Below are 23,522 nucleotides of genomic sequence, written 5' to 3'. Positions count from 1 at the left end.
ACAGGACCATAAAAACACTTTTCTTCCTATTTTACAGAGTTAGATTCCTATGCAATCTATTCCTACCTAGCAGCTAAGATTTAAAAATATATATATTTTGATAAATTTCCAAGTGAAGCACAAGAGCTACTAATACTGTCAAACTGCCTAGCCCTGGCTGAAATACAACCATGAAACGTGATGTTTTCTCTGTATGTTACAGAAATCAAACTTTTACCCCCAAAATGTGAAATGTTGCTACAAGTTCCTGGGTTTTGCAGAGTGCACGTGCATGCTCCTGAACTGCTCACAACTTTCCTGTCACAAGAAAACAGAATGATTTTCAACTCATGCTCCTCTTCAGCTTTCACTTACTCAGGATGTTAGAACCTTCCCTGTTTTCCTTTAGCTTTGTTCATCACAAACTTCTGTGACCAGTATAGCACAAACTAATTTCTGGATAGTTATGTGAAGATCTCTTCGGCAGTACCGTTATACTTCCCGAGATATACACGAGGCATTCATGTTTATAAATGAAATCTACCAGCCCCAGGAGAGCTGCATAGCCTCCGTTCAGATGACACCACCAAGGCAGTCCCAGCTCCCAGAGATGCAGGGAGGTGACGGACGCTAACTGAGATGTTTTAAAGCAGTGAAAGCTGCTGGCGGTGGCTTTACCCCAAGCGCCCGGGCACCCTGCTTGCATCCCGAGCAGGTCAGGATGAGGCCTGAGCTAAAATGGGGCCATAAGCAGACCCCTCAGACCCCTCAACACCCTCACAGCGCCTTTCCCCTCAGGCAGCAGTTCCAGCAGAGGGGCTGGGCAGGAAGCAGAGCGCCACCTGAGCCCACAACAACCTGGCAGCACTCCCCGCACAGCACTCCGGGGCCCCTGCCGCACCCCATGAGGCGAGGCGAGGCGAGGCGAGGCCGAGGCCGAGGCCGAGGCCGGGGCCGCTGAGGGAGAAGAGGGCGCAGGCCGCGGGGCCCCGTTGCCATGGCTACAGCCCCCCGCCGCCATTACCTGCCGCCAGCACCCGCTCCAACCGCCCGCAGTTCAAACCTCCGCGCCGCATCCCGCGCATGCGCGCCGCCGGCCGCGCCTTTCCCCTCCGCCTTGTGCCCCCGCCCCTTCCCGGCGGCTCTGAGCATGCGCAATGGCCGCGGGCGGGCTGCGTCCGCCGCGGGCCGTTGGCGGTGGGCGGGGAGGGAGGGAAGGGGCTGAGGGGACTGGGGGGGGACGTGCGATGGCGGCCGGCCCGTCAGCCCCGCTCCTCAGGGCAGCCCCCTGCTGCCCTCCCTCAGCGAGCTGCGGCTGGGGGGGCTGCCACGAGAGGGTCCCCGCCGGCAGCAGTGGGATGAGACCGGCTAGGAGGGAGATTGAAGGCTTGGAGATGAAAAGAAGGGAGAAAAGCGCGCGGGGGGGGGGGGGGGGCGGGGAATGATAAATAAATAGAGTATATTTATTTAGCCCAATACAGTGTTATGCAAAGGACTAAAGTCGTTCCTGTCACCTTATCGCCTCCAGCAAGCACAGATGAGTGGTGGTTTCCAAAAATATCTTGGTAATGCTGGGGGTCAGCGATGGAGGTCAACCCAATACAGATATATATCTATAGATAATAATATATAAATGTAATATAATGCAGAGTTCTTGTATGGGATGCACAATGTGTAGCTGCTGCTGTGGGCAGTAATCCGTACTGCTGCGAAGAAGGGTGGTACGGGCAAGTTCTTCAGAATTCACTTACGGTCTGCAGCTGAAGTGCTTACAGGGATAGTTGCTGCAGCAAATATTCTGCATCTATTTTATTACGGCATCTATACAAGTTCTGGTAAAGGAAAGCACAAAAGACAAATGCTTGTTTCCAAAAGTTACGGAGCTGGAGATAAGATGCACGTGGGAATGGTAGCTGGCCAAAAGGTCGTGAGGACTTTGTGCAGGAGAGCATGCATCCTGGTGTGGTTTGGAGTTGCTATTTTTACCTGGTTTTGAACTGAACTAGCGACTAATAACTTCAGTCTAGGCATGGCAGAACAAGTGCCTTTGAGGAAGTAAAGCAAATTGAACATACATTTGGGATGACCTTGAGGAAGTTTGTAAAGGCTAGGGATTGTCTATCGAAGATGGCCCGTTGGTAGTTTTCTCTGTCCAGGACAAGTAGCCACTCCTTGGGGCTCTAGGAGGATTTTGCAGAATGTATATATTTTGGGCTACATCTGTTTTAGCAGAATACTTAGGAAAAAAAGAACTGGATATACTGCATATGAGCATATATCATCAGATTTTGTAGTGATACAGTACTGACATCTTACTGAGGTTTTAGTATCTTATCTCACCGCCACATTGTACTGAAGCAAAAATTTATCTGAGACTGTTTCATGAAAATTTTCAAACGTTTGTAGTTATCACTGCGTGGCCCAGTATTGTTCAGATGGCTTCCATCCTACATCACCTTGTCTTTCTCTTCTTTCTCTGAAATTGCTCTATCATGATTGTGCCTGCTTTAGATGCAGTATTTGAGCACAGAAAAAAAAATAATTTCAGATGCGTCTCTAAAAAAAATGTGTTTCTATCACAACATTTTTCTCCAAATTTCAAAAAGTTTATTTTCATGAATAATTAAGAAAATAAGGAAAAACTCAAAACAGACAAACATCAAGAAAAAACAAACAAAATTCAGAGGTAAAACACGATTCTCGTGACACTCCATAAGATTTCAGATATGACACAAGGATTCAGGCTCTTGTGAGAGGACTTCCCCCAGCTCACGGAAGCGGGATGTGAGATGCACCGTGAGGTACCTGGACAGGTTCAAACCTTCATCACTAGCAATAACCAATGATTCCATGAATTTGCAGTAGTTGTGAAAAAGGATTTTTTTCTCTTGAAAGAAAAGAGGTAGTGCGACGCTTTTTGCCAGCAGCAAACTATTTTGAAATATGGGGGTTCGTTACCGGACTAAAAACAATTCCTGGGGCAGTTCTGCTTCCCATCCCCTCAGCAGGGATCCTTGCTCTCTGCTGAGGGGTAGAGATACCACTGCCTCAAGCAAAATGGAAGAAGTTAGCACTAGCAGGCCATTGTCCCAGTTTTTCCCAGTTTTAAAGCCTCTGCACAACTTGTAATCCAGGAAGATGCAAGTAGTGTATCACACGTTTTCCCTGCATAACCAGTCCCCAAAGCAGACTGGTCACAGAGGCAGCAACAGCTAAGGGACCCTCCCTCAAATACAAGTAGTGTTATGCTCAGTAGGGTCCTTTCTTCGCCTGACCACGCAACAGAAAACATACATTTGTGGCTGGGGTAGCTCGAGGAGGTGGGCTGCACACGGTCACTGTGGTGATGTTGTACCCAGCAGCTATTGCAGAGGCTGCAACGCAGCAGAAGTGCATCGAGGCTGGGGTTAAATCACCTTACGGATGTGGGTCTCGTGCTCAGGGACTAATCCCCCCGCTGCAGGAGTGCCGAGCTAACGTGACCAACTGCCCAAGTCTTTGCCCACACTCTGGTTTTGCAGCTCCTGCCGAGGAGACCAGTGCTACTCCAGCCAGGTGCTAACTGCCTCCAAACCGTCTTGTTTCAAGCTAGCTCATGTCTTCCTCCGTTACAGGGAAGCAGCAGAAGCAAGACTACAGTGTAGACATACCACATGTCTCTCAGACCCCACATGAAACTTTATTTAGACAGCCAAAAAATATAAATAGTTAAATAAAAACAAAACAAAATAAAACACCAAATTTTCTGGGTGCTTTTGGAGAGAGCTGCCTCGAGGGTCCGTATTCCTCAAACGCACTCAACTAGGATACCTTCACTTTGCCTTTCTCGGGAGCCGCCTCATGGATGAGCGGCTGCTCATCCCCATTTACCGACAGGATCCTCTTCTCTGGGGGCTGCTCCTCAGGCTGGCGGGCGATCAGCAGCCGACAGGTAAGCAGGATCCCAAAGACTAGGGCGTGGGCGTAACGCTTGAGTGGATCCCCCACTAGCTGGTGGAAGAAGAGCACGGCCAGCACGAGGAGGAGGAGCAGAAAGTTGGCCACGTCTTTGGGGCGACCAGGCACCAGTGTCATGACAATGCCACATGCCACTTCGAGGGCACCAATGCTCTTGCGGAGAAGGATGGAGCTGACTCCCATCTTCTTCAGCATGGGAAGGGCCCGCACGTAGCTTTTGTAGGCTCGTTTCTGAAATCAAGCAGTAATAGCATAGAATACCACGATGCAAGAAGGCAAAGGGGACTCACTGAAACCAATAAACGTGCAGTATGTCATGAAGATCACCTCAATCATCACAGACCCCTCTGGCACGATACCCAAGCTGTACTCCTAAAGCCGCTGTTGGAGAGAGATTAACACACCATCCACCTGCAATCCCCCTTTACAAGCTATTGTCTCCTAGCTGGAAGACAATTCCGCAACCTCGCTCCCATCTTTTGAGCTAGGATCAAGTGTACCTTTTCCTCTCTAAAATTTAACAATGCAGAACCACATTGTTAAAATAATAATAATAAAGTTCCTCTCTGAGTAGCATGCCCTTTATAATTAAATAACACACCTAGTCCTTGCAAAGCCAAGGCACAGAAGGTAGAAACTGAAGTCTCTTTCCATCTCAAAACAATTTAGAATACCCCGGGGTTGATGCGCAGTACAATCATTGCATGAGACCATTATCAAAGATCATTATCAAAGCAGAGATTCACGAACCCTACTCCTGTTCTTACGTACCCTTATGATCCTTTCTTTCCTCAGAAAAAGCAAGTAGACATTTGACATCCTTGCTCTCTGGTTTATGCTGGATTTAGAAGCAGTGTAAGTTGCAAGACAGCCTCCTTACACAGGTGCCTCCTTGTTTCAGGGAAGAAAACCTGTCCTTACACACATGCAAGTTCTTGCATTGAGCATTAGGTATAGGTGGGTTTGGGTTTTTTGGCGGCAGTGTTTTTCCGTTCTCAGTCAAGTGTTTCCTCTTTCCTTTTATATTTTAATAAAGCTCCTAGTTACTGGAACGTCTGAAATTATTTCCATCCACACCTGAGCATATTATCTCTGCAGGTATTCTTGCCCTTGCGTTCCCTAAGCAAGGAGAGGGAAATGGAAACCAAATCTCGCATCCGGAGTCGTTCTGCTCTCACAGGCACTAATCAGGTTGCAGATTGACTTCCCATGTAATACTGGAAACCTGGATTACAGGCACACAGAACTTGCCCACTTCTCTGTAAATTTTGCTGCTTCCTTCTAAGAGAAGCTGATGACATTTCACAAGTGGTCAAAATACAGAGCATTGTCATTTTTTTGCTACTAAAGACCCCTCGACATGCTTACACCAAGTATATGCATTGTAAGGATGCACTTCAGACCTTCAGTGAACAAAAGCTCTCCTCAAAGCAGCAGTTTTAGCCAGCCGTGTAAGATACAGCTTTACAAAGAAACGTACTAGTAGCGTGCTCTAGAGCACTCTGGTATTCCAAGTGTTTTAATAGACAAAGTAGCCTGCATGCTTTTTGCTGAATGAAATCACTGCAAGTCTGGTGCTGGGGGTAGATAACAGAGGCGCTCTGTTTGCTTGGGGCAAGATAACACTTATTGATTGGCAAGATCAGGCTTTCACTCACTGTCTCCATTATGCTACCGCCTACCCTGGTATGCAGCACAGCGAAAACAAAAACCCAGCGAGCCGTGGACGCGGTACAACATCAGGTATTAAGAATGATGTTGCTGTGCCTCTGCTTTTCTCCATAAAAGATGGAAATCGCCCCTACCTGTAGGCCTGATTCTTGGCAGAGCAGACAGCACGGAGACGCAAAGCGTTACACAGAGCAAGGATTCTGCAGTGCTCCTCGAGTCTCAGGGCTTTTTGCTTTAGCTTACATAGCAGAAGCTTAAGAGCTTTGTTTTCTGGACATTTTGCCCTCCTCACCTCTCGCACCCAGCTTATTTTGCGGCAGTTCTCCCCCACCAGACCCCCATGGTCACCGCAACCCCGATGCCATCTGAGAGCAAGGCAGAGCAGCCGGGCAGGTGCAGCGGCGGGAGAGGACAGAATGTGCTGGAAACTTCCATCCCCGTTCCTCACGGGCCCGAGAACCACAGCGGTAAATAACACGGGTGGAGGGGGGCAGGAGGAAAACCAGAGGGGGCAAGGCGCGGCATCCCTCGCTGCCTGCTGCTGACGGGAGCCAGGAGGGCCGCGTTGTTCCCTTGGTGTTCGGCTTCCCAGGGGGATAACGGGCGCCTTCAGGACAGCACCTTCCCCCGGCCGAGCCCCTCCAAGCACCTCACGGCCCCGAGCCCCGCGGCTGGAGGCTTCTCCCCGCTGCCTCCCCCCCCCCCCGCCGGCCTCACCATCTCGTTGTAGGCGTCCCTGCTGAGGCGCGGGGTCAGCTTGATGGTCCCCATGAAGACGAAGAAGAGCCCCAGGGCCACCGAGAGGGCGACGATGGTGATGGTCCGCGGGGACGCCATGGAGCCGCCGGCAACGCGGCCCCTCAGAGCGGCCTCCTGGCTCCGGCTGCCGGCCCGGGAGGGAGGCAGCGGGTGACCATGGAGGGAGAGGAGGAGGAGGAGGAGGAGGGGGATGAAGGCTGCGGAGGCAGCGCCGGTGACAGCCGGGAGGACGCGGCCTCCTCCGCCCAGCACCGCCGGGTCCTAGCGCCTGCCCGGCCTCAGCCCCTGCTGCAAAGCCTTCGGCTCTTCCCCCTCCCGTGGGTCCTCTCCTTCGGGTAAAAGCAGGGCCGGGCTTGGCACAGATCCGTCCAGGTGTGATCCTACAAAATCCTGGGAAGCTGCACCCCCCGTAGCTCAGAACGGGAGGCTCACAGGGCAGTAGAAGGGTGAGGCTTCCCGTGCCCCTCAGGAATCTCCCCCTCGCCTCCCTCCCTGGTGCGGCACCCCTCTGTAGCAACAAGCCCCCCACATCCCAGCCCCACGGGCTTTGAGCCCCCAGGGCCTGAGAACTGACGGGTGGCGGCTGGCCTTGCTCCAAGCTTGGGGCTTCTTAGCACCCGAGTTAGGAGTCTGTGAAAAATGCATGAGGCTAGAGCACTTAAGGACAGGCAGCTCTCCCTGTTTGCTCAGGAGTCCGGCCCCTTTGTTCACCTTTAGTGAGCAGAACTTCAATACAACATAAAGGTTAAAAAAAAAAATAAAGCCCCTAAAGCAACATGAAGTTCCGGAGTTCACAAAATAAGGAACTCTGCTGACCAAGACCTACCTCCAGCTTGCAGCAGCTTCATCTTTTGCAAACCTGGAGAGAATTTCATGCAGCACTGCGGTTTATAGCTTGCCAGCCAATGAGAATAGCATGACATAAAAATATACCTTATATTATTTACTTATTTATCTATCATAGAGCAACCTGATGAGAAAACTTATTGCTGACTCTTTTTTTACAGGACCATTCATATTTAGGTATCAGCAAGTGTTAGCAGGGATGGGGAAGGTGGCTGTGGAAGAAGAGACACTGAAATCTCTTTTTTTTCCATTTCATTTTATAGAAATATCTCCAACTTAGCATGTGGCTGACAGGGATTCAGTACTGCTACTGGAAGTTCATGCAGGAAATATCCCCCCATCCCCACCACAGTCAGTCTCCCAGCAAAGCACAAAGATTTAATCAGCATCCCAGAAAAGCTTGAAGGGGAGGGAAGGCTGATGAAATGCTACAGACAACCTTTTCACCCCGGAAATCTGAGTGCTTCCATACAGAACAGCAAAGTTAGGCAACTTAAGAGCAAAAAGAAAATAATTTATTTCTTCAAAGTTGTATAAAAATAAAATCATAACTACATCCACTCCAGCCTTAAGGACATTAGCAGGTTTCTTCCCAAGCTTCAGAGCTTGCATACCTGCCTCCTTGTCAGCGGGAGAACAGCAGCACCAGCTCACAGTGAGCAGTATGAGGAAACAGGTCAAAAGGTATGGCCAACACAGGGGCAAACGGCTCTCCTACCAGCTTCTTCCCTGGGTCAGGGGGACAGCACAGCCTGTAGAAAGCAAAGTGTTTGAAGGGCATCCTTCGGACCAGTAACAGTAGCCTTCCCTCTGTCACCATCAGCACAATAGCACAGAGGATGCATTAAGGAGCTATCTTTTGTTTGGCTAGCATCCATCAGAATCTGCAGATGACGCTGACTGAGATCTAGAACCATCTATAAGGAATCACAAACCAGCCCTGGAAACACTGTGGGCAAGCTGAAGGGTCAGTGGGCAGGCTTAAGGCTTTGATTCTCTCAAGCCCTCCAGGCTAAAAAGATATTTAATACCATTAGGAAATAATCCTCAATTTTGCACCTGCCTTGATCGGGTTACCTGTTATCATCTCCAAGCAGGCTTGCCCAGATAAGCTCTTAACTAGGTGGTTAACACCTAGTTAACTAGGATAACACCTAGTTAAGCAGGTGACTACTAATCCCAATACCAGACTTTGCTTGCTGGGTAGGGGCCCGCCTTTCAGCAGTGAACCCAGGGGACTCAGTATCCCACACCCTGACACACTGTTTTGTCGGGGAGGGGTTGTGCACAACACAGATGTGTTGTAACAGCATTATTTTCTACCCCTTAACGATGCACAAAAGCATCCTGCTGGCTCATAAAGCCCAAGGAATACCCTGTCTCAAGCCAGTGAGTGCAGCTGGCAGGTATACCCAAGGTAGAACAGAAGCATGAACCACCTCTGGTCATGCACTGACTAGACCTGGATCCCACCTGCAGAAGTAACCCAGTGAAATTCAGTCACAACAAAAACTTTCCTGAGCTAAGGCCAGTTATTTGTCCTTGTCCTCAGGGCACACAATAGTGCCTGTCACCAGTATCAGTGGAAAGGAAGAGAGGAAGGTGCTCACTCAAGAAAATTCCTTGTGGCTTCGCCCTCTGGCTTGCAGGAGATGTAGAGCAGCCTTCGGATGGCCTTGCAGTTTCGGATGGCTCGCACGACCCTGTAATCTGCAAGAAAAGACATCACGCTTTCCCAGTGATCTACACCTCAGCGAATTCTCTTACTGAGCAAGCATCATAGAATCGAACAGGGAAAAAGAGAATCTATGCATTTTGCCATGTCCTGTCTCAGACACAAGGTCTTAGTAGGCTGGGGATGCGATCCACACTGCTAATGCCTCAGCTGATTCTGGCAGGGTAGAGCAGTGGGAGAAGTTCTCTCTCATCCTTAATTCTGCCAGAAATCAGAGGAACAATTCTCACTCAGTCAGACAGAGGCACAAAAAACCTTCCACACGCTTGTGAGACAGCATCTGGTCGCTAGGTCCAGTTTGGGACTTCCCAGTACACACCGGCACAAGCCCTGCAGAGGCCACTAAGATGTGTGGAGGGCTGGAGCACAGCACATACAACGAGCAGGAGAGCTGGCCTTGCTGCCTTGTGAAAGGCCAGACTCTCTCCCCAAGCGCACAGGGAGCCTGGTGCGGTGCAGCACTGAGGCCAGGTTTGCTGACTGCGGGATTTCTTACCCCTTCTGAGACTGCTGGTTCTGCCTGCTGTCAGCAACGTGAGCAACGTGAGACAAACTAAGCAGAGGGCTTGGAGCCAGCATAACAGTTCTCACACAACTTGTTTAAAACTCTCTTTTCAAGATTAAAATAAATGGCATATTCTTACGGATCCCAGCTCGGGATGGGTTCACCACAGCAACAAGGGGTCGGGTATCTTCCCATGAGGACAGCAGTTGTGGTAACACAGCCTCTGCCTTCCCACTGTGAAACTCACAGTTGGAAATTCCTGTGAAGCAAAAAGCAAACGTGAACTAAGAACAGCCTCAGCCGTTAGTTCTAACATGATGTACCACTCTTTGCTGAGTGGATGGGGTTGTTCAGAACCCTCCCCTCAATTTTCCTTCAGTTTTTTCAGCAGTTAGTTTGAAACTTTCTGCAACAGCAAGCTTGAACTCACCATTAAATGCTGCATTCCACCTGGCATCCTCTATTGCCTTCTCCACTATCTCGATACCAATAACCTTGGACACATGGTGAGCCAGAGAGAGACCAATCGTGCCTGGAAATCAGGGATACAAAAACAATCTGTATTTCCATGCATAAAAACGAGCATTTGTACAGCAGGGATAGTTTTCAGCATGCAAAATGCCAGCCCTGTCAGAGCCTGGCTTGCATGGCCGCTGCTCACCTGTCCCGCAGCAGACATCAAGGAGGACGGTGTCTCTGTCAGCCTGACTCAGCTCCCCGACTGCCCGGTACAGAGTTTCTGCTCCACTCGTGTTCACTTGGAAAAAGGCATCCGGAGAGATGCGAAATTTCAGGCCGAGCAAATCTTCAAAGATGTGTGGCTCTCCATAAAGGAGCTGGAAGGGTGACTGCTCATGGGAACAGCGCGTCATGGTGCTGGAAGAAGGTATAAAACAAAGTCCTTGTTAGGAGGCGGTGTTTGCAAAAGGAGGCGGTGTTTGCAAAGAGGTAGCTGCCACTGGCATTCCCAGTGTGCTTGCCTGCTTTTATTTCAAATGAGCATTGTAAGCACATGGAAAGAATTTTGATTCTTTGTAAGGAATCTGTAACTTGAACAACCTAGAATAATAGGATTAAAATGACATAGTATAAGGCAGTAGCCCTAGAATATATTCCCACTTTTGCTGCTAACATGATTTACTGTCCTGGGAAAGTCACTTTAGTTTTCTCCTGTAGTTTCCCAGGCTCTAAATTCCCATGAGGTAGAACCATAGTGTATTAAAGTATTTCAGAAGCTTCAGGATAAAGACCATGTGTGACTACCTCAAAATCACGTCTGCAAGAGACATCCAAACATCTGTCATTCTCTTGAAGCAACCTGAGTTTCATCAGAGAGAGGTGAGGAAAAGGAAAAAGCTTTGTTTTCAGTCTTCCCCCTGGCCTTTCCCCCACACCACAGTGCACTGCAGTTTTTACAAGCGTCAGCACATATACCTCTCTTGGAAGTAAAGTGAAGTCAAGGCACATCCTGCTCCAGGTCCAGAAGTGAAGAACTCCTTAAGCAATGCTTTCTGAGTAGCCAGAGCCTCCTGTCAAGAGAGAGAAAGGAAAAGCTGAGTGTTTGGGTAATCTGATCGGGCACTTTTCCCTAGCAATACACCCAGCAAGCTCCCAATAGCCTGGCACCATAACCCTGCACAAGGCTGAACTGGGGTTTTAGGGATCTTAGACAGGTATTACAATTATTTCCTTTGTGCTGTACGCCCTGTCAGCTGGAGGACTCTGACACTGACTTCTCTCGCTCAGTATCAGATCTGTCCAGGGGCCTGTGAATACAAAACTGCCTTGCATTAGCTTTTTATGCATGTGAAGTGAGCCAGGGTTAGCTGGCTTCTAAGCCACAGGACTTTGAAGTCATCTCTGTGAAAGGCTGCACTTCACTGACATCTCCAGTCAGGCACTTGACAGGACCAGACACCCAAGGTGCTTGTTCAAGGGGCCTGCCCTCCGCACACTCACCTGGCCCAGCTCCTGGGGGTGGAAGGTGACGATCGCCATGGTGTGGCCGTGGCTGGTGGTGCGTACCACGAGCTCCCGCCAGTGTCCGCCTTCGTGGAAGAGAATGCAAGAGTCCAGGGGGGACTGACGGATGAACTCCTCATAGCACTGAGAGGAGGGGAGAGGAAGCCCAGAGTACAGTAAGGAAGACTGCCCTCATCTTAGCATGTTGCTGTGCACCCCAAACAGACGACTGTTCCCCCAGCATCATCCTTTTTTTTCCTATTTCATTTAAATAGGCAGTAAAAGCTCTTTCCAAGTTCTGGAAAAGATATTTTGATCATTTAACGTTGTGATTTTTGTGTGTTTTAATAGATTTGCAGGAATTAATTAGCACTTAACCATTAACTTCACCCTTGGGGACAGTTTTGAGGTTCCAACATTAAGTTTTAAAAAATACCAGTCCATCAGCCAGAGTCAGGCCTGAAAATCTTCAGAACATCAAAACGGGCTTGAAAACCCAGCATAACTACAAATATGATGTTCTCCCAAAGAAGAGTTATGGCACTCTTTCTATTCCCCAGTCAAGAGACAGACAGGACTTTTTTTTTTTTAATATACCTGGGCTACTTGCTTGTGTTTTGGGGGCACATTCTTCACGTGGTCAGCTCTCACACAGACAATATTTCTTGCTGGAAAGAGAGACAGGCATTTGTTTTGTTTCAGGGTACAGTAAATCAGTGTGGCACCTGACATGATAAGCTGTAGTAACGTCATTCCTCTGACTTGTCCCATTGTGCGAAAAAATAAAAAGAAAGAAGAAAAAAGGTATTGAGGTGCCCCATTGGCCCCGTGATATTCCAGGTAACTGCATTCTGTGGGACCTGTCAGAATTCCCTTGCCAACGATTCCTGTCACTAACTTTAACAAAGAGGTTGGAACTCAGACAGTTTTTTGTTTGTTTGTTTTTTTAAGTGTCCTCTAGCAACTCTCAGAGTCACTGCACTGCTCTTAAACAAAGGGAGCAGGAACAGAGCAACGTGTGCACTGCACAAACCCCAACTGCCTCACGCGTTCCCAAGCGCTCGTGCATTGCTCTGCTGCCTGTAGAAGCGCACGAACACCCACTCCCTCCCTGGTCAGCACAGGCTCCTGGAGCATGCTGAAAATGCAGGAACGGCATAATTAAAAAGAAGATAAATCTCCAAGGGGCTGCTACCAGAGCTGCTTTGTTTACTGCTGTATTTAGTAAATTACAAACTGGCATTTATTAAGAAGTTAATGAACTGAGGCTTTAAAATTGCTGCCCCAGACTTAATGGTGTTTCTGCTGGCATCCCATGGGATTCAGGCACTTTGCTGCACAGCTCAGGTGGGAGCTGTTCCAGCAGAGCACTGCCCACGGACCCAGCACACCGCAATGGTTCTCCAGCCAGTTCCTTGTCCTGCACTGACCTCTGCCAGTTCCCACGTACAATCCCACAGTTTTGGGGTTTCCATCAGGTCCTTGGTTTACAGAGAAAGTAGATTTGTTTCGGTAGCCATTAATGGTGGGCTAAGGGAGAAAAGGAAAAATAGAGCCTTGTATTAGAGGAAAAAAAGTAAGGGAGGAAAGCCAAAACCCAGTCTGGATGCTCTGTTGGTAACACAGGAAGATACACACAAATGTGGAAAGCACATTAACCCAGCGTGTGCATGAGACCCCAAAACTGTACCTTGGGAAGAAAATGCTCTCTAACAATGAAAGGTTTATCAGGGAGGGCTATGACATGAAGAAGGGTCCCTAAGCACTGGGTTTGTTTCATTCTCTGGCAGTCAGAAAAGCAGAAACTAGTAAGGGCCACAGAGACTGCCTTGGGGAGTTTCTCTAGAACCAACTAATCCCCACCAAGAGCCTTTGGGAGCCAAGCGAGGGACTGCTGGGGGTTCAGAGCTGACGGGATTCCCACAAGATACTCACTGAAGGGACTACAGGACGGAGAGCACAGCAGAGTTCACCAGGCTTCTGCACATCTACACCCAGCTCCTGCAGACGCGATGTCAGTGTCTGTAAAACCTTCCTCTGGTTTTCGTACTTGACCTGCAGAGGAGTGCTAAGCCAGAAACACTCTCACAGGACCACACAGCAGCGGGCAGCTGTTCCTCACCCAGCCAGCGCGAGGCAGGAGTGAATGCTGTAATGAGACACAGCCCTAGAGGAACTCTGCCCGTCTCATCATGCTGTACACTCCAGAGCAATAGAGAAAAAGAGGAAGAGCTGAGTCACCAAGCACAGGTCTGAAGCTCTTGGTCCAAAGGAACCAAGAGGCCCCGAAGCCCCAGTTACCCAGCTGTCCTGCGCTGGACAGGATCACTGTGTAAGTACACACCCCCTGTGCTGCTCCTTATCACGTACACCACCCACATAGAACCACAGAGCAGCTTTTGTCCTTCAGAATAACTCCAGAAGGAAAGCAGCAGTAAATAGGGTTGGAACTGGCTGCAGCACTAAGGGATGGATCCTGGGGGCATTTGCTCAAGGGGGTGGAAGGGACAGCTTGGGCAACACAACAAAGTCCACATGAGCACATCTTACCTGCAGCTGCTCCTGGTAGGGAAGTCTCCACAGTGGAGTTGCTGCGTCTGCTAACCTGGAAAACACAGCACAGTGCTCGTGCCCAGAGCGACTCGCCTCCTGATACAACCAGGCTCGTGTCTGCGTGCTACGAGACATTCCTTATGGCACAGCGTGCCTGCCGGACATGGGCAGGAGCGTTCTGGTACGGGCTGTGCACCAGAGCTGGCTGTGGCCACCCAAACTCCCTGAGCAGAGCACTTGTTGCTGGAAGGACCCAGGAACCGCAAACACAGGACACGCCGAGCCTGGGGCAGAAGGCTGGCCAGCAGTGCCTGGGTGTCCTGAGTAACCCCGGTGTCCTTCTGAGTCCCCTTGAGAGGACAGGGCCAGGAACAGCTCCGTCTCCCTGGAGGTTTCCCCTAGAAGGGCAAGACACTTTTCTCATCATTTGATGCCTCCATCCCGCATCACCTGCCTGCTCACGTTTCCAGCCACCGTTACATCTAGCGCTGTGCTACACTGCAATCACCACAGTAAAATGTGGTTTCTGTGCAGTACCAAGGGAATTACAGCCCCTCCAGTGGGGGTTCAGGAATAAGCCTTGGAACTCATCACTGCTTATACCTAAAGCAAGGCAAGCAAGACTAAAACATGTCAAATCTGCTTTTTAAAGGAAATCGGAGAACACAGGGTGAGGTGGGTATAACCCAAACTATTGTAAATATCCAACTACTTCCCACTCACTGAGCTCATGCAAACTCACCCCACAGCCGGGGAAGCTGCTGTTACTCCTTACTGGGATTTTTTGGAGCTGCTTTTGGAGCGGGATTTCCCCAGCTCCAGCTGCTCTTCAGAACTGTACCAAACAGACTAGCCGTACCTCTCTTCCCAGGAGGAGCCTGGCAGGCCGCAGCCCTCTCCAGCATTTCTCTTTTTCCGCTTTTCTGCTCTCTTCTCTGTCAGCAGGCTGCAGTCCCGCCCGGGCAGGCCGCTCAGGAGCGCACACTGCGTGCTCAGCAGCTGGCGAAGGCACCGACGCACCAGGCTCAGCGCGCAGCACGGGGCCATGGCGGGAAGCAGGGGCGCTCCCCAGGCCCTGCGGCCACCACAGGACCGTTGGGGTGAGAAAACCGGCAGGGCTGGGCGGCAGCGGAGGGGCTGCTCGTCGGGAAGAACCCGGTGGCGGCACCGGGGGCTCAGCAGCCGGGCAGGGCTTCCGCTCACACAGCCTGCAGCAGCCACTAACCCCAGCCGGGCACCTGAAACAGAGCAGCAACAGGCGAAATGAGGCTCTGCTTCTTCAAATATAAGTGCAGGGCAGAATTCTGTGAAAAAGCAGCCCTATAAATCCTGCGGCTTGGGGAACAGAAAGCTTCTGGTGACACCCCCGAGCCTCTGCCCTGCTGGCACCGAGGGCACCGGCGTGACCAGGAGCTACCCAGGGACTACTCCTAAGCGCCCCCGTGCTGACCGCGGCCAACCTGAGGGCCTGCGAGGCTCAGGCCCGGCAGAGCCGCGCACAGCCCCCAGCTGGGCGCTGCCAGCCGCCGAGCAGCACCGGCTGCCTCAACCCACCGCCAGCCTTCGGAGAGCACCTGAAACAGTAATTCTTTACTGCCTGCCTCTCCGTGCGACGAGCCCGCAGCTAATTAACCACAGCACAACGACAAGCTCCTCATTAAGCGTTTATTCCCTTAACCCCTTACCGAGGCTACAACCCCCCGGGGCGGAGCGACAGCGACGTGGCGGCCATTTCCCCCCCTCCCTGCTCCCGGCATGCCCCGCGGCAGCGCCCCCCCGCCCTCTGGGGATCGGGCGGAGGGGGCGTGGCTACAGTGGGTGTGGTCGCAGCGTGGGCGTGGTCGGATCTCAGGGACGCGGGTTCGATCCCCGCTGCCCGTGCCGTAGGGTTGTGGGTTCGATCCCCGCTCCCTGCTGTTCGTGCCGTAGGAAGGCTGTGCCTTGCAGCAGGCGCTGTGCAACCACGTAACTGCCCCGAGCTCTGTTTCAGGCCCCAGTTTCAAAGAGCAGCCCCGTGAGGGCCGCACACACCGCGTCAGGGCTGCAGTGGTGCCCTCCGTCCGCATCCCCACAGCTGCCCATCCTTGCCCTGGAGGAGAGCACCGGGCCCGGCCTGCTGCCCCCCAAAAGGGCAGGGGGTGAGCAGCAGCCGCCTGCCTCAGGCCCACCTGCCTGCCTCGAGCAAGGGGGGAACAGGATACGGCGGCAGGCCCCTGCTTCTCAGAAACAAGCGCAGCCACCGCCAGCCCTGCGGCTTTCTTTAGTGCAGACCGGAGGCTTCCGCCTGCTCCGCTGTCAGCCCGCACGCTTCCTCCTGCCTCCTGGACCCCAGGGTCCCCATCTTCCTCCTGCACCCTCACCCGGCTCCTTCACCGCCGAGAGAAACCTGTGCCGAGCCCTTCCAGCCCTCTGCCCCCCTCACGGGACGCTGGCGTTGTGCTCAGCGAGGGTTTCTGCTCTCGGTGCTGCTGCTCCCGCGGGGAGGCGTCGAGGGATGGGGCTTCGTCAGGGGAAACTGCCTGCAGGAAACTGGGGGGAGGCTTCCCGCAGGCCGTGTGGCACACATGTATGCTGGCGTTGCGATGCTGAGGCTTCCGAACCACGCAGCATTTCTGCTTTGACTCTTGTTAGCGCTGATCGGAAAAGGAAAACAGTTTTGTGACATTTATGTGCAGCTTTCCACAGGAAGAACTTGGCTTTCTGTATTTCCCCCCACCCCTGCTAAAGAAAAAAAAATATCCCTTCCTCCTGCTCATAGTGCACTCAGTAGCAGAGACAAGAGGACAGCGAGTGTTGTCCTCTGGTTCTTAAGGTGCTCCTTCAACAAAGCTACAGTGAGGTTTGGGGTTGCTCACACCTTGACCAGAAAGACCAGCAAATTCAGTCCTTAAGAAAATATTTTATTCTCCCAAGTATTATTCAAGTATTTGAGTTCCACAGTTACGAAAGCAGTTTACAGTCTGAATGAAAATCCTCCCAGCTCTTTACGGCACAGGCTTTACCACCTGAAGTGTGAGTGAAGCAGGCTGCTGCTCCAAGCCTGCAGTCTCCTAAGAATAAGTGAACAAATGAGGAGAGAGCACATAAAAGGGAAAAAATACAGAGAAGTATCTCTTCTGCAGGAAGAGAACAGATGCTGAAGACTAATCAAAGCAGGAAACCCTTGCAGGTTCCTTTTTCAGAGCCACTGCAAACTAGCAGTGCTTGATCTGAGGACCTCAGAGCCAGCAGCTCACTTTTGGGGCTCACAGGTCTCAGACGAGCTGCAGGCACTTCTGTGCTGCATCCCCTTTGCCTGTTGGACCCCTTCCTATAGCAATGACCCTGGCATGGTCCCACTGCCAAAAGAGTGCTGTGCAATGACCAGGAGAGGCTGCCAGCCCTCCGTGAACGTGCCAGTGAAATGGGCAAAGGAACAGAGCTGAAGGAAGCCTGGAGCTACCTGTTTGAATCTCCAGAGAGGTGAGGCTGAGCCGGAGTTACAAAGAGCGTGGTAACAAGAGAGTAACAGTTATCGTTGCCGTGGTTTGGGGTTTCAGGGTCTGCACATTTCCTGGCATGCCTGTCATACAAGCCCAGCGCTGCACACCGTTGCAGAGCAAAACATTCACCCGCTGCACAAGTAATGCTCTGATGAGTGTCTCCCTCACCTTTTCCTAATGCTTTTGCACTGCATCATCTCCCCTCCCCTTCCCTTTTCTGCTTTCTCTGGTGTGGAGGTGATGTGTATTAACAGAGACTCACAGCAAGTTCCTATTCCCCTCCTTCCTCTCCCTCCCACTGAAGGAGCCTGTCTCTGCCCGGGGCTCTGCCCCTGCCCTTCCCTGGGCTGGTTGGAGATCCTAGGCCAACGCTGGTTCTCCTTTGGCACTTCCAGCTTTGTTCTTCCTAGGAAACGTCCTTCAGCTATGCCGGCAGAGCTGGGGCAGGAAAAGTAAGGTCCCAGTTATCCTTTCCTCTTTGCTTCCCCCCCATGGAAGCTCTAACCCTGCTGGTGTGAGGGGAAGAAACATGAAGCGGTTCCAGTTTCTTTCTCCATCTTCCCAGCAAACCTCGTCCCATAAACACCAGCAGCCAGAGCAAATCCGTGATGAGAAAATCCCATGCCCAGGTCCTCGGCCCTGCTGTAAAGCCTACATTTCTGTCACGGACCTGCTGTGGTTCAGCCTACCCTGGTTCCTCATGAGAGCTCTCTTCAGCCTGCCCTGGAAGGTGCAGAGCACAGCCCTCCGGAAACTGCTGGACAAGAAAAAGAAGACAACTGGGTCAAGGCAGCTGTTGAGGGCTGATATGCAAAGCACAAGCTCGTTAGCGAGGTGGAGGCCCTGCTTCCAGGGCAGGCTAGAAATGGCCTCGACTTGCGCCAGGATGTAAGGGATGCGGATGATGTGGTAGGGGGTGAAGCATACAATGAAGATGATCAGGACTACAAAGGTCTTGGTGATGGCTCTCATGCTGGTCTTCTTGTTCAGCTGCTGAGCCTTCACCGAGGAGACTCTGTGGAGCTTGGCAAATATCTTGCCATAAAAGTAGAGGAAGAGCAGCAGCAGGATAAAGAAAATCACTACTGCGGTCATGTTAAAGGCTGCAGCCGTGGTGCTTTTGTTCCTGAAGTGGAAGCATTTATAGTCACAGGGCCCTTTTTCTCTTGTCTCAAAAAAGAAAGGCATCATGAAGGCTAAGTGCACCAACCAAACCAACCCAGAGGCCACGGTGCTACAGGCCACGGTGTGGATCTTGAATTTCTGGAGGGGCCGGATGATCTTCAGGTAGCGGTCCAGGCTGATCAGGCTGAGGAACGTGATGCTGACGTACATGTTGAGGTAGAAGAAGGCCCCGACCACGTTGCAGAAGATCCGGGGCTCGCTCTTGTTCTGAAAGGCGATGCGGAAGGGCAGGCAGAGGGACAGCAAGAGGTCGGAGAGCGCCAGGTTCCTCATGTACACCGTGATGGAGGTCATGCGCTGCACGCTGCACGAGAACACCCAGAGCGCGAGGGTGTTGCTGAGCAGCCCGACGATGAAGATCAGCGAGTACATCACAGGGAGCGTCACGGAGAGGAACTCATCTCGGATCTGGGAGCAGGAGTTGCCCAGCCTGTGCTCGGTGACCTCGCTGGTGGGCAGGACAGTGCTCAGGGAGTCCATGACAAGTGCACGGGCCTGGAATGAAACATGCATGGGAGTTGGAACGGGCATTGGCATGAGCTGGAGGCCTGCAGGCATCGGGACAAAAGGGTATTACAGCCCCCTGTGGCACCTGGGTGCCCCAGGTCCCTGCAAACATGACCTCATGGTCTCCCAGGCTGTTACGCAAAGGGAAATGGGCTGGGGAGCTAGAAGCAGGCTCCTGCACAGGTCCATCACTGGCTCTGGACCAGGAATGGGCACTGCTTTCTCCCCAGCCTGCAGAGAAATATCCACAGGGGATGTTTCTTATATCCTGGTGGAAAAGCAGAGCCAGCTCCTGCCCCAGATGCAGTGGCTCCCGTCCCAGCTCCTCCCAGGCTGCTGGCCAGGCTTGCCTGTGGCGTGCTGGGCTCAACAGCAATGCCCAGCAGTCCTCTGTGGGGAAAAGCACCCCTCTGATTGCCCACGAGCAACAAAATGGATACAGCCAACATGAATTCAGGCCACATGCCAGCAAGATGCTTACAGGCATCTTGGCATTGCTAAGGGGCACTAATGGGGTCGGTCAGAGCTCCCCACCACCCCTCCGAGGCTGGGAAATCAGCCTCAAACTGCTGCTCCCTCGCCAGCCACAGGACAGCAGAGCCCTGCTGAGCTTGTGCTGCCCGGGGACCCAGTGCCAGACACTTGGACATCCTTTGCCAGCACCTGCCTTGCTGGGACTGACCACAGAAGCACCTCACATGCCCACGAGCTCATGCGTGTCCCCTCACCTTCCCACTTGCCGTGACGCTGAGTGACAGCCACTACTTTCCTAACGCACTTCTCTGCTCCCTCCACACGTCCCCAGCAAGCAGGGGCAGCAGCTGACAGGTTTGGACGGAGCTAGCAGAGCTCACCGGGTTTACTGCCTGCCACTTGCAGCGCTTTAAAACCACCACGGCTCGAGCGTCTCGCCTCTGTCGTTCCTGGCTCGCCGCACGGCAGCCGCCCCGCTCAGCCCCAGCTCTCCCACCCTGACGGCTGGCCGCCCCGGTGCCCCGCCGCCCCCCGTGCTCGCAGGTGCAGCAAAGCTTCCCCGGTGCCTCACGGCGAGAAGAGAAGCCACCCGGAGCCACTCACCTCGCCTGGCGCTCCTCTGCTCCTACAGCTGCTGTGACGGAGGTTCCTGCTCTCGCCGGGGCTGCTATAAGCCCTTGGCTGGTGACACACCTCCCACCCGTGGCAAGCGTCACCCCGCTCTCCCTGCTCCTCCCACGCGGGGTTTTCCCCCCCTGGATGAGGTGAGGGGAGTGTTTTGGGGGGCTCCTGCCGGTGCAGGCTCTGCAACACACCCAGGTGCACCGGAGACAGACAGAAATGGGCTTCTGGTGCAGGAGGGGTGAAAACGTCCCACAAAAGGGCCCCGCGCACCTGCACCCACTGCCCTCGGGACCAGCGGGGACGCCGGGTGCCAGGGGAGGCGGGCACGGTGCCACACCACCGCCCACACAGGCAGGAGCAGGGGAGATGCCCCGAGGTGTCCTCCTGCCCCTGCAGGGTGGGGAGCTGTGGGCAGATGCTGAAATAAATGCCTCCAGATGCCGTTTTCCTGCCCCGGCGCTGTCTGCGTGAAGTCTCCCAGCTGGGGTGGTGGGGAGAGCCCATGGGGGCTGAGAGGCGGGGGTCCGGGCAGCTCGTCCCCCAGCCCTCCTCCTGACACCGCTACGGCCCCAGCTACGTGCCCGCAGCAGGTCGTTCCGCAGAAGTTTCCACCCCGCTGGATTTAGCTCGGCGAGCAGCGCGAGGTTCGCCCACGCAGATGCAAATAGCCACGGTGGGCAGGGGAGGAGGGGGCCGGGGATGGCAGTGGAAAGGACAAATCCTCCCATCAGCTTTCAGCAGCCGCTGCAGCAGGGTCCGGCCGGGACCGAGAGAGCAAACGCAGCGGTGCAGAGCTCCCAGCCCCGCGGCAGGCCCCAGCAGCACATCTTCCTGCAAATACTTCTGTGCCCCGCCACCCCACCACTCCGCGTGCCCCCTCAGCCCTGCGCCTGCCCAGCTGGGACCTGCTCTCGAGATCTCTTCGTCTACAGCTCATGTTTCGGTGCGAGCCTCAAAGGGCAATGCACGTAGCGGGTCCCGAGGGGTGACTCAGTCGTGAGGCCGCAGGCAGCCAAATGTCAGCCGTGAGGGGCTCCCACAGACCCACCACGAGGGAACCCCTGACGTTCAGACCCCTCAACAGCAGCTGAGGCCACCACACGTGCCTGTCTTGGGAAGGGACACGTGCGGGAAGCCTGTGCGCAGGCACTGCCAGGCTGATTTCCCAGCCCAGCATCAATTTTCTTCTCGGCACCCCAGATTGATAGCTCTGGGAAACAGGATTAAATGCAGAGCAGCAGTGTGCTTTACCAGCACGTGCGTGGGGCTTGGCTCCAAACCCCTCGGCCGTGCTCCTCGGACACCTGGCTGCAACATCGTCCCTTCCCCATGCAGTGAAAAAATGTGGTTACCCCGGGCAGGAGTAGGACGTGTCAGGAGGGCAGCTTGTTCCAGCCGTGGGAATCTCAGAGCCTGGAGAGTGGAAATCAGAGGCTGCTGAACCCCAGGTTTCTCCACCTTGGTGCCTTGTGCTGCATCAGCCTCACCTCCAGCCCTTGCTGAGTAATTACAGAAGACAAAGCCAACCCAACCTGCCAGCCAGCGAGTGGAGAAATGACTGTGAACTGAGAGAGCCCGGGGACCTGAAAGGGCATTTCTACAATGTCAGCTCGCTGCTGTCAGTCACTGCATGGTACCAGCAGGTCACGGCACTCACGCAGGCAGGAAACATCCTCCATTCCTGCCCAGCCCTTTGGAGGGACCGGGCATTTGGAACGACCCCGGTCGTCTCGTGGGGCTGGGAAAAGGCGGCCAGGTTCGAGCTGCAGCAAGGCTGCGGCATTTGGTGGGTCTGGTCAGCTGGAGAGGGAAGGGAGGCTGGCAGGGAGGAGGGGGCTGCTGGGACAGGGAACAGAAACGGGGGCTGCAGTGCTGAGGGAGGGGTTGTGACGGCCCCTGCGTGGTTATGGGCGCAGGAAGCGCGGCGTGCCCCTTCAGAGCACAGCGAGGCGCTGGCAGCCTTGCGGTTTGGTGGCTGCCGTGACCGGGTACCTGCAGGGGAGGCCGATGGCCGGAATGCCGCAGCATCATCACCTCGGGGAATTTTTCACTCGTTCTGAAGCGTCGCAGAGGGATGAGTTACATTATCCATCGCATTTCAGTTTCACTTGCTAGCTTTGTGGTACGTTTGGTGAGCTCAGAGAAAAGGTCAGAGAGGGTTTTCTTAGAACGCTGGGGTGTTTGTTACACACGCTGAACTCTGACCCTTGGTGCGATACACCGAGCCCCAACTTCACTTTCAGGCAATGGCACCCGTCCTGCCCTCGGGACGGGACAAGTGCCCACATCATGGCAACCGTGCAGCTGCCCCAAGCTCGTGCGGGAAGGGCAGCAAGCCGAGCGCCTGCGGCCATCACGCCTCTGCAACGCGACGTCCAGGGGCAGGAGGCAGCAGGAGGGTGCGGAGGGCACCACGGGGCCCTACCCCGAGGGCAGAAGGGGCGGCGGGGCTGCCCGGGACGAGCCGCAGCGAGGAGCCCCGAGGTTCTCCTGCCCTCGGGCCCCGCCGGGTGCCCCCCGAGCAGCGGGACCGCGCTGCGCGTCCCGGCGGGGCCGGGAGACTGCTGGGGGCGGGGCCTCCTGGAGACACGCCCACAATAGGCGGGGACACAACGGGGTGAGAATAGCCACGCCCACACCGTGCGATACTATGCAGAGGCCACGCCCACTCTTGTATGAGACCACGCCCACTCTCGCCTGAGACTCCACCCCTTGATCCCGGGACGGGCGCCGATTGGCCGGCAGCGAAGAGGCACCGGGGGCGCGGCGCGGGGGCGTCACTTCCGGGCGGCGCGCGATGCTGGCGGCGGCGGGCGGCTCCGGGCCCGGCGGGGCGGGAGGCTCCGGGCCCGGGCCGGGCCCCGGCGGCGGCGGGGACGGGGACTTCCTGTCGCGGTACCGGCTGGTGTCGGCCAAGCTGCGGCGGCGGTTCCTGCGGAAGCCGAACGTGGCGGAGGCGGCGGAGCAGTTCGCGGCGCTGGCGCGGGAGCTGCGCGCCCAGGAGAGCCTGCCCTACGCGGCCTGGTGCCAGCTGGCGGTAGCGCGCTGCGCGCAGAGCCTCTTCCACGGCCCCGCCGAGGCGGCGGCGCTGGGCGAGGCGGCGCGGCTCTTCCTGCGCCAGGAGCGGGACCTGCGGCAGCGCCTGGCGCTGCGCGGCGGCTTCGGCGAGCACCTGGCGGCGGCGCAGAGCTGCGGGGCCTTCGCCGCCCGCCTGCACCTGGAGCGCGGGCAGCCGGCGCTGGCGGCCGGGCTGTGCCTGGAGTTGGCGGCGGCGCTGCGAGAC

The 23,522-nt window shown here is 54.1% G+C and overlaps 5 protein-coding genes across 9 annotated transcripts in view; 1 reads left to right on the top strand and 4 right to left on the bottom strand.

Annotated features, from left to right (window-relative positions):
- The window catches only part of CENPI (centromere protein I), a 30,114-nt gene extending 15,808 nt beyond the window's left edge, over window positions 1-14,306 (bottom strand). Inside the window, exon 1 of one of the 4 annotated variants that reach the window (XM_035325286.1) lies at window positions 14,297-14,306. The gene's annotated coding sequence lies outside the window, so the exon portion shown is untranslated. The other 3 variants (XM_035325283.1, XM_035325284.1, XM_035325285.1) reach the window with 3 other exon arrangements.
- TMEM35A (transmembrane protein 35A) lies at window positions 3,634-6,691 on the bottom strand. Its single transcript, XM_035325287.1, has 2 exons — window positions 6,325-6,691; window positions 3,634-4,167 (listed from the first exon to the last, which is right to left on the bottom strand). Exons 1-2 carry the CDS (start codon window positions 6,442-6,444, stop codon window positions 3,781-3,783), a joined length of 507 nt encoding a protein of 168 aa, XP_035181178.1. The 5' UTR covers window positions 6,445-6,691; the 3' UTR covers window positions 3,634-3,780.
- TRMT2B (tRNA methyltransferase 2 homolog B) lies at window positions 7,708-15,014 on the bottom strand. The gene is made up of 12 exons (XM_035324217.1): window positions 14,827-15,014; window positions 13,965-14,019; window positions 13,350-13,469; window positions 12,845-12,944; window positions 12,012-12,082; window positions 11,412-11,558; window positions 10,887-10,981; window positions 10,114-10,328; window positions 9,883-9,984; window positions 9,592-9,711; window positions 8,823-8,922; window positions 7,708-7,964 (listed from the first exon to the last, which is right to left on the bottom strand). Exons 1-12 carry the CDS (start codon window positions 15,012-15,014, stop codon window positions 7,838-7,840), a joined length of 1,440 nt encoding a protein of 479 aa, XP_035180108.1. The 3' UTR covers window positions 7,708-7,837.
- Window positions 15,015-16,812: 1,798 nt separating this feature from the next.
- On the bottom strand, window positions 16,813-21,390 carry LOC118165436 (probable G-protein coupled receptor 34). Its single transcript, XM_035323425.1, has 2 exons — window positions 20,219-21,390; window positions 16,813-19,129 (listed from the first exon to the last, which is right to left on the bottom strand). Exons 1-2 carry the CDS (start codon window positions 20,741-20,743, stop codon window positions 18,101-18,103), a joined length of 1,554 nt encoding a protein of 517 aa, XP_035179316.1. The 5' UTR covers window positions 20,744-21,390; the 3' UTR covers window positions 16,813-18,100.
- Window positions 21,391-22,997: 1,607 nt separating this feature from the next.
- The window catches only part of LOC118166136 (40-kDa huntingtin-associated protein-like), a 1,564-nt gene continuing 1,039 nt past the window's right edge, over window positions 22,998-23,522 (top strand). Inside the window, exon 1 of one of the 2 annotated variants that reach the window (XM_035324780.1) lies at window positions 22,998-23,501. In XM_035324780.1, coding sequence (XP_035180671.1) covers window positions 23,037-23,501 — 465 coding nt within the window. In that variant the 5' untranslated portion in view covers window positions 22,998-23,036. The other variant, XM_035324779.1, reaches the window with a different exon arrangement.

Source organism: Oxyura jamaicensis, chromosome 4, assembly GCF_011077185.1.
Source record: "Oxyura jamaicensis isolate SHBP4307 breed ruddy duck chromosome 4, BPBGC_Ojam_1.0, whole genome shotgun sequence".
In the NCBI taxonomy this organism is placed as follows: Eukaryota; Metazoa; Chordata; class Aves; order Anseriformes; family Anatidae; genus Oxyura; species Oxyura jamaicensis.
The sequence above is the reverse complement of the archived record's forward strand: the minus strand, read 5'-3'. Positions and strand labels throughout refer to the sequence as shown.

What these genes read in the sequence shown, in the direction of transcription:
- TMEM35A (XM_035325287.1), bottom strand. Translation starts at nt 6,444, where the DNA reads ATGGCGTCCCCGCGGACCATCACCATCGTCGCCCTCTCGGTGGCCCTG. An exon ending in GGGACGCCTACAACGAGATG is followed by an intron (nt 4,168 to 6,324) that starts GTGAGGCCGGCG and finishes GCTTGATTTCAG; the next exon opens with AAACGAGCCTACAAAAGCTA.
- TRMT2B (XM_035324217.1), bottom strand. Translation starts at nt 15,014, where the DNA reads ATGGCCCCGTGCTGCGCGCTGAGCCTGGTGCGTCGGTGCCTTCGCCAG. An exon ending in TGATGTCTGCTGCGGGACAG is followed by an intron (nt 9,985 to 10,113) that starts GTGAGCAGCGGC and finishes CCTGATTTCCAG; the next exon opens with GCACGATTGGTCTCTCTCTG. An exon ending in CCCATCCCGAGCTGGGATCC is followed by an intron (nt 8,923 to 9,591) that starts GTAAGAATATGC and finishes CTTTTCTTGCAG; the next exon opens with ATTACAGGGTCGTGCGAGCC.
- LOC118165436 (XM_035323425.1), bottom strand. Translation starts at nt 20,743, where the DNA reads ATGGGCTCTCCCCACCACCCCAGCTGGGAGACTTCACGCAGACAGCGC. An exon ending in GCAGAGGAGCGCCAGGCGAG is followed by an intron (nt 19,130 to 20,218) that starts GTGAGTGGCTCC and finishes GTTTCATTCCAG; the next exon opens with GCCCGTGCACTTGTCATGGA.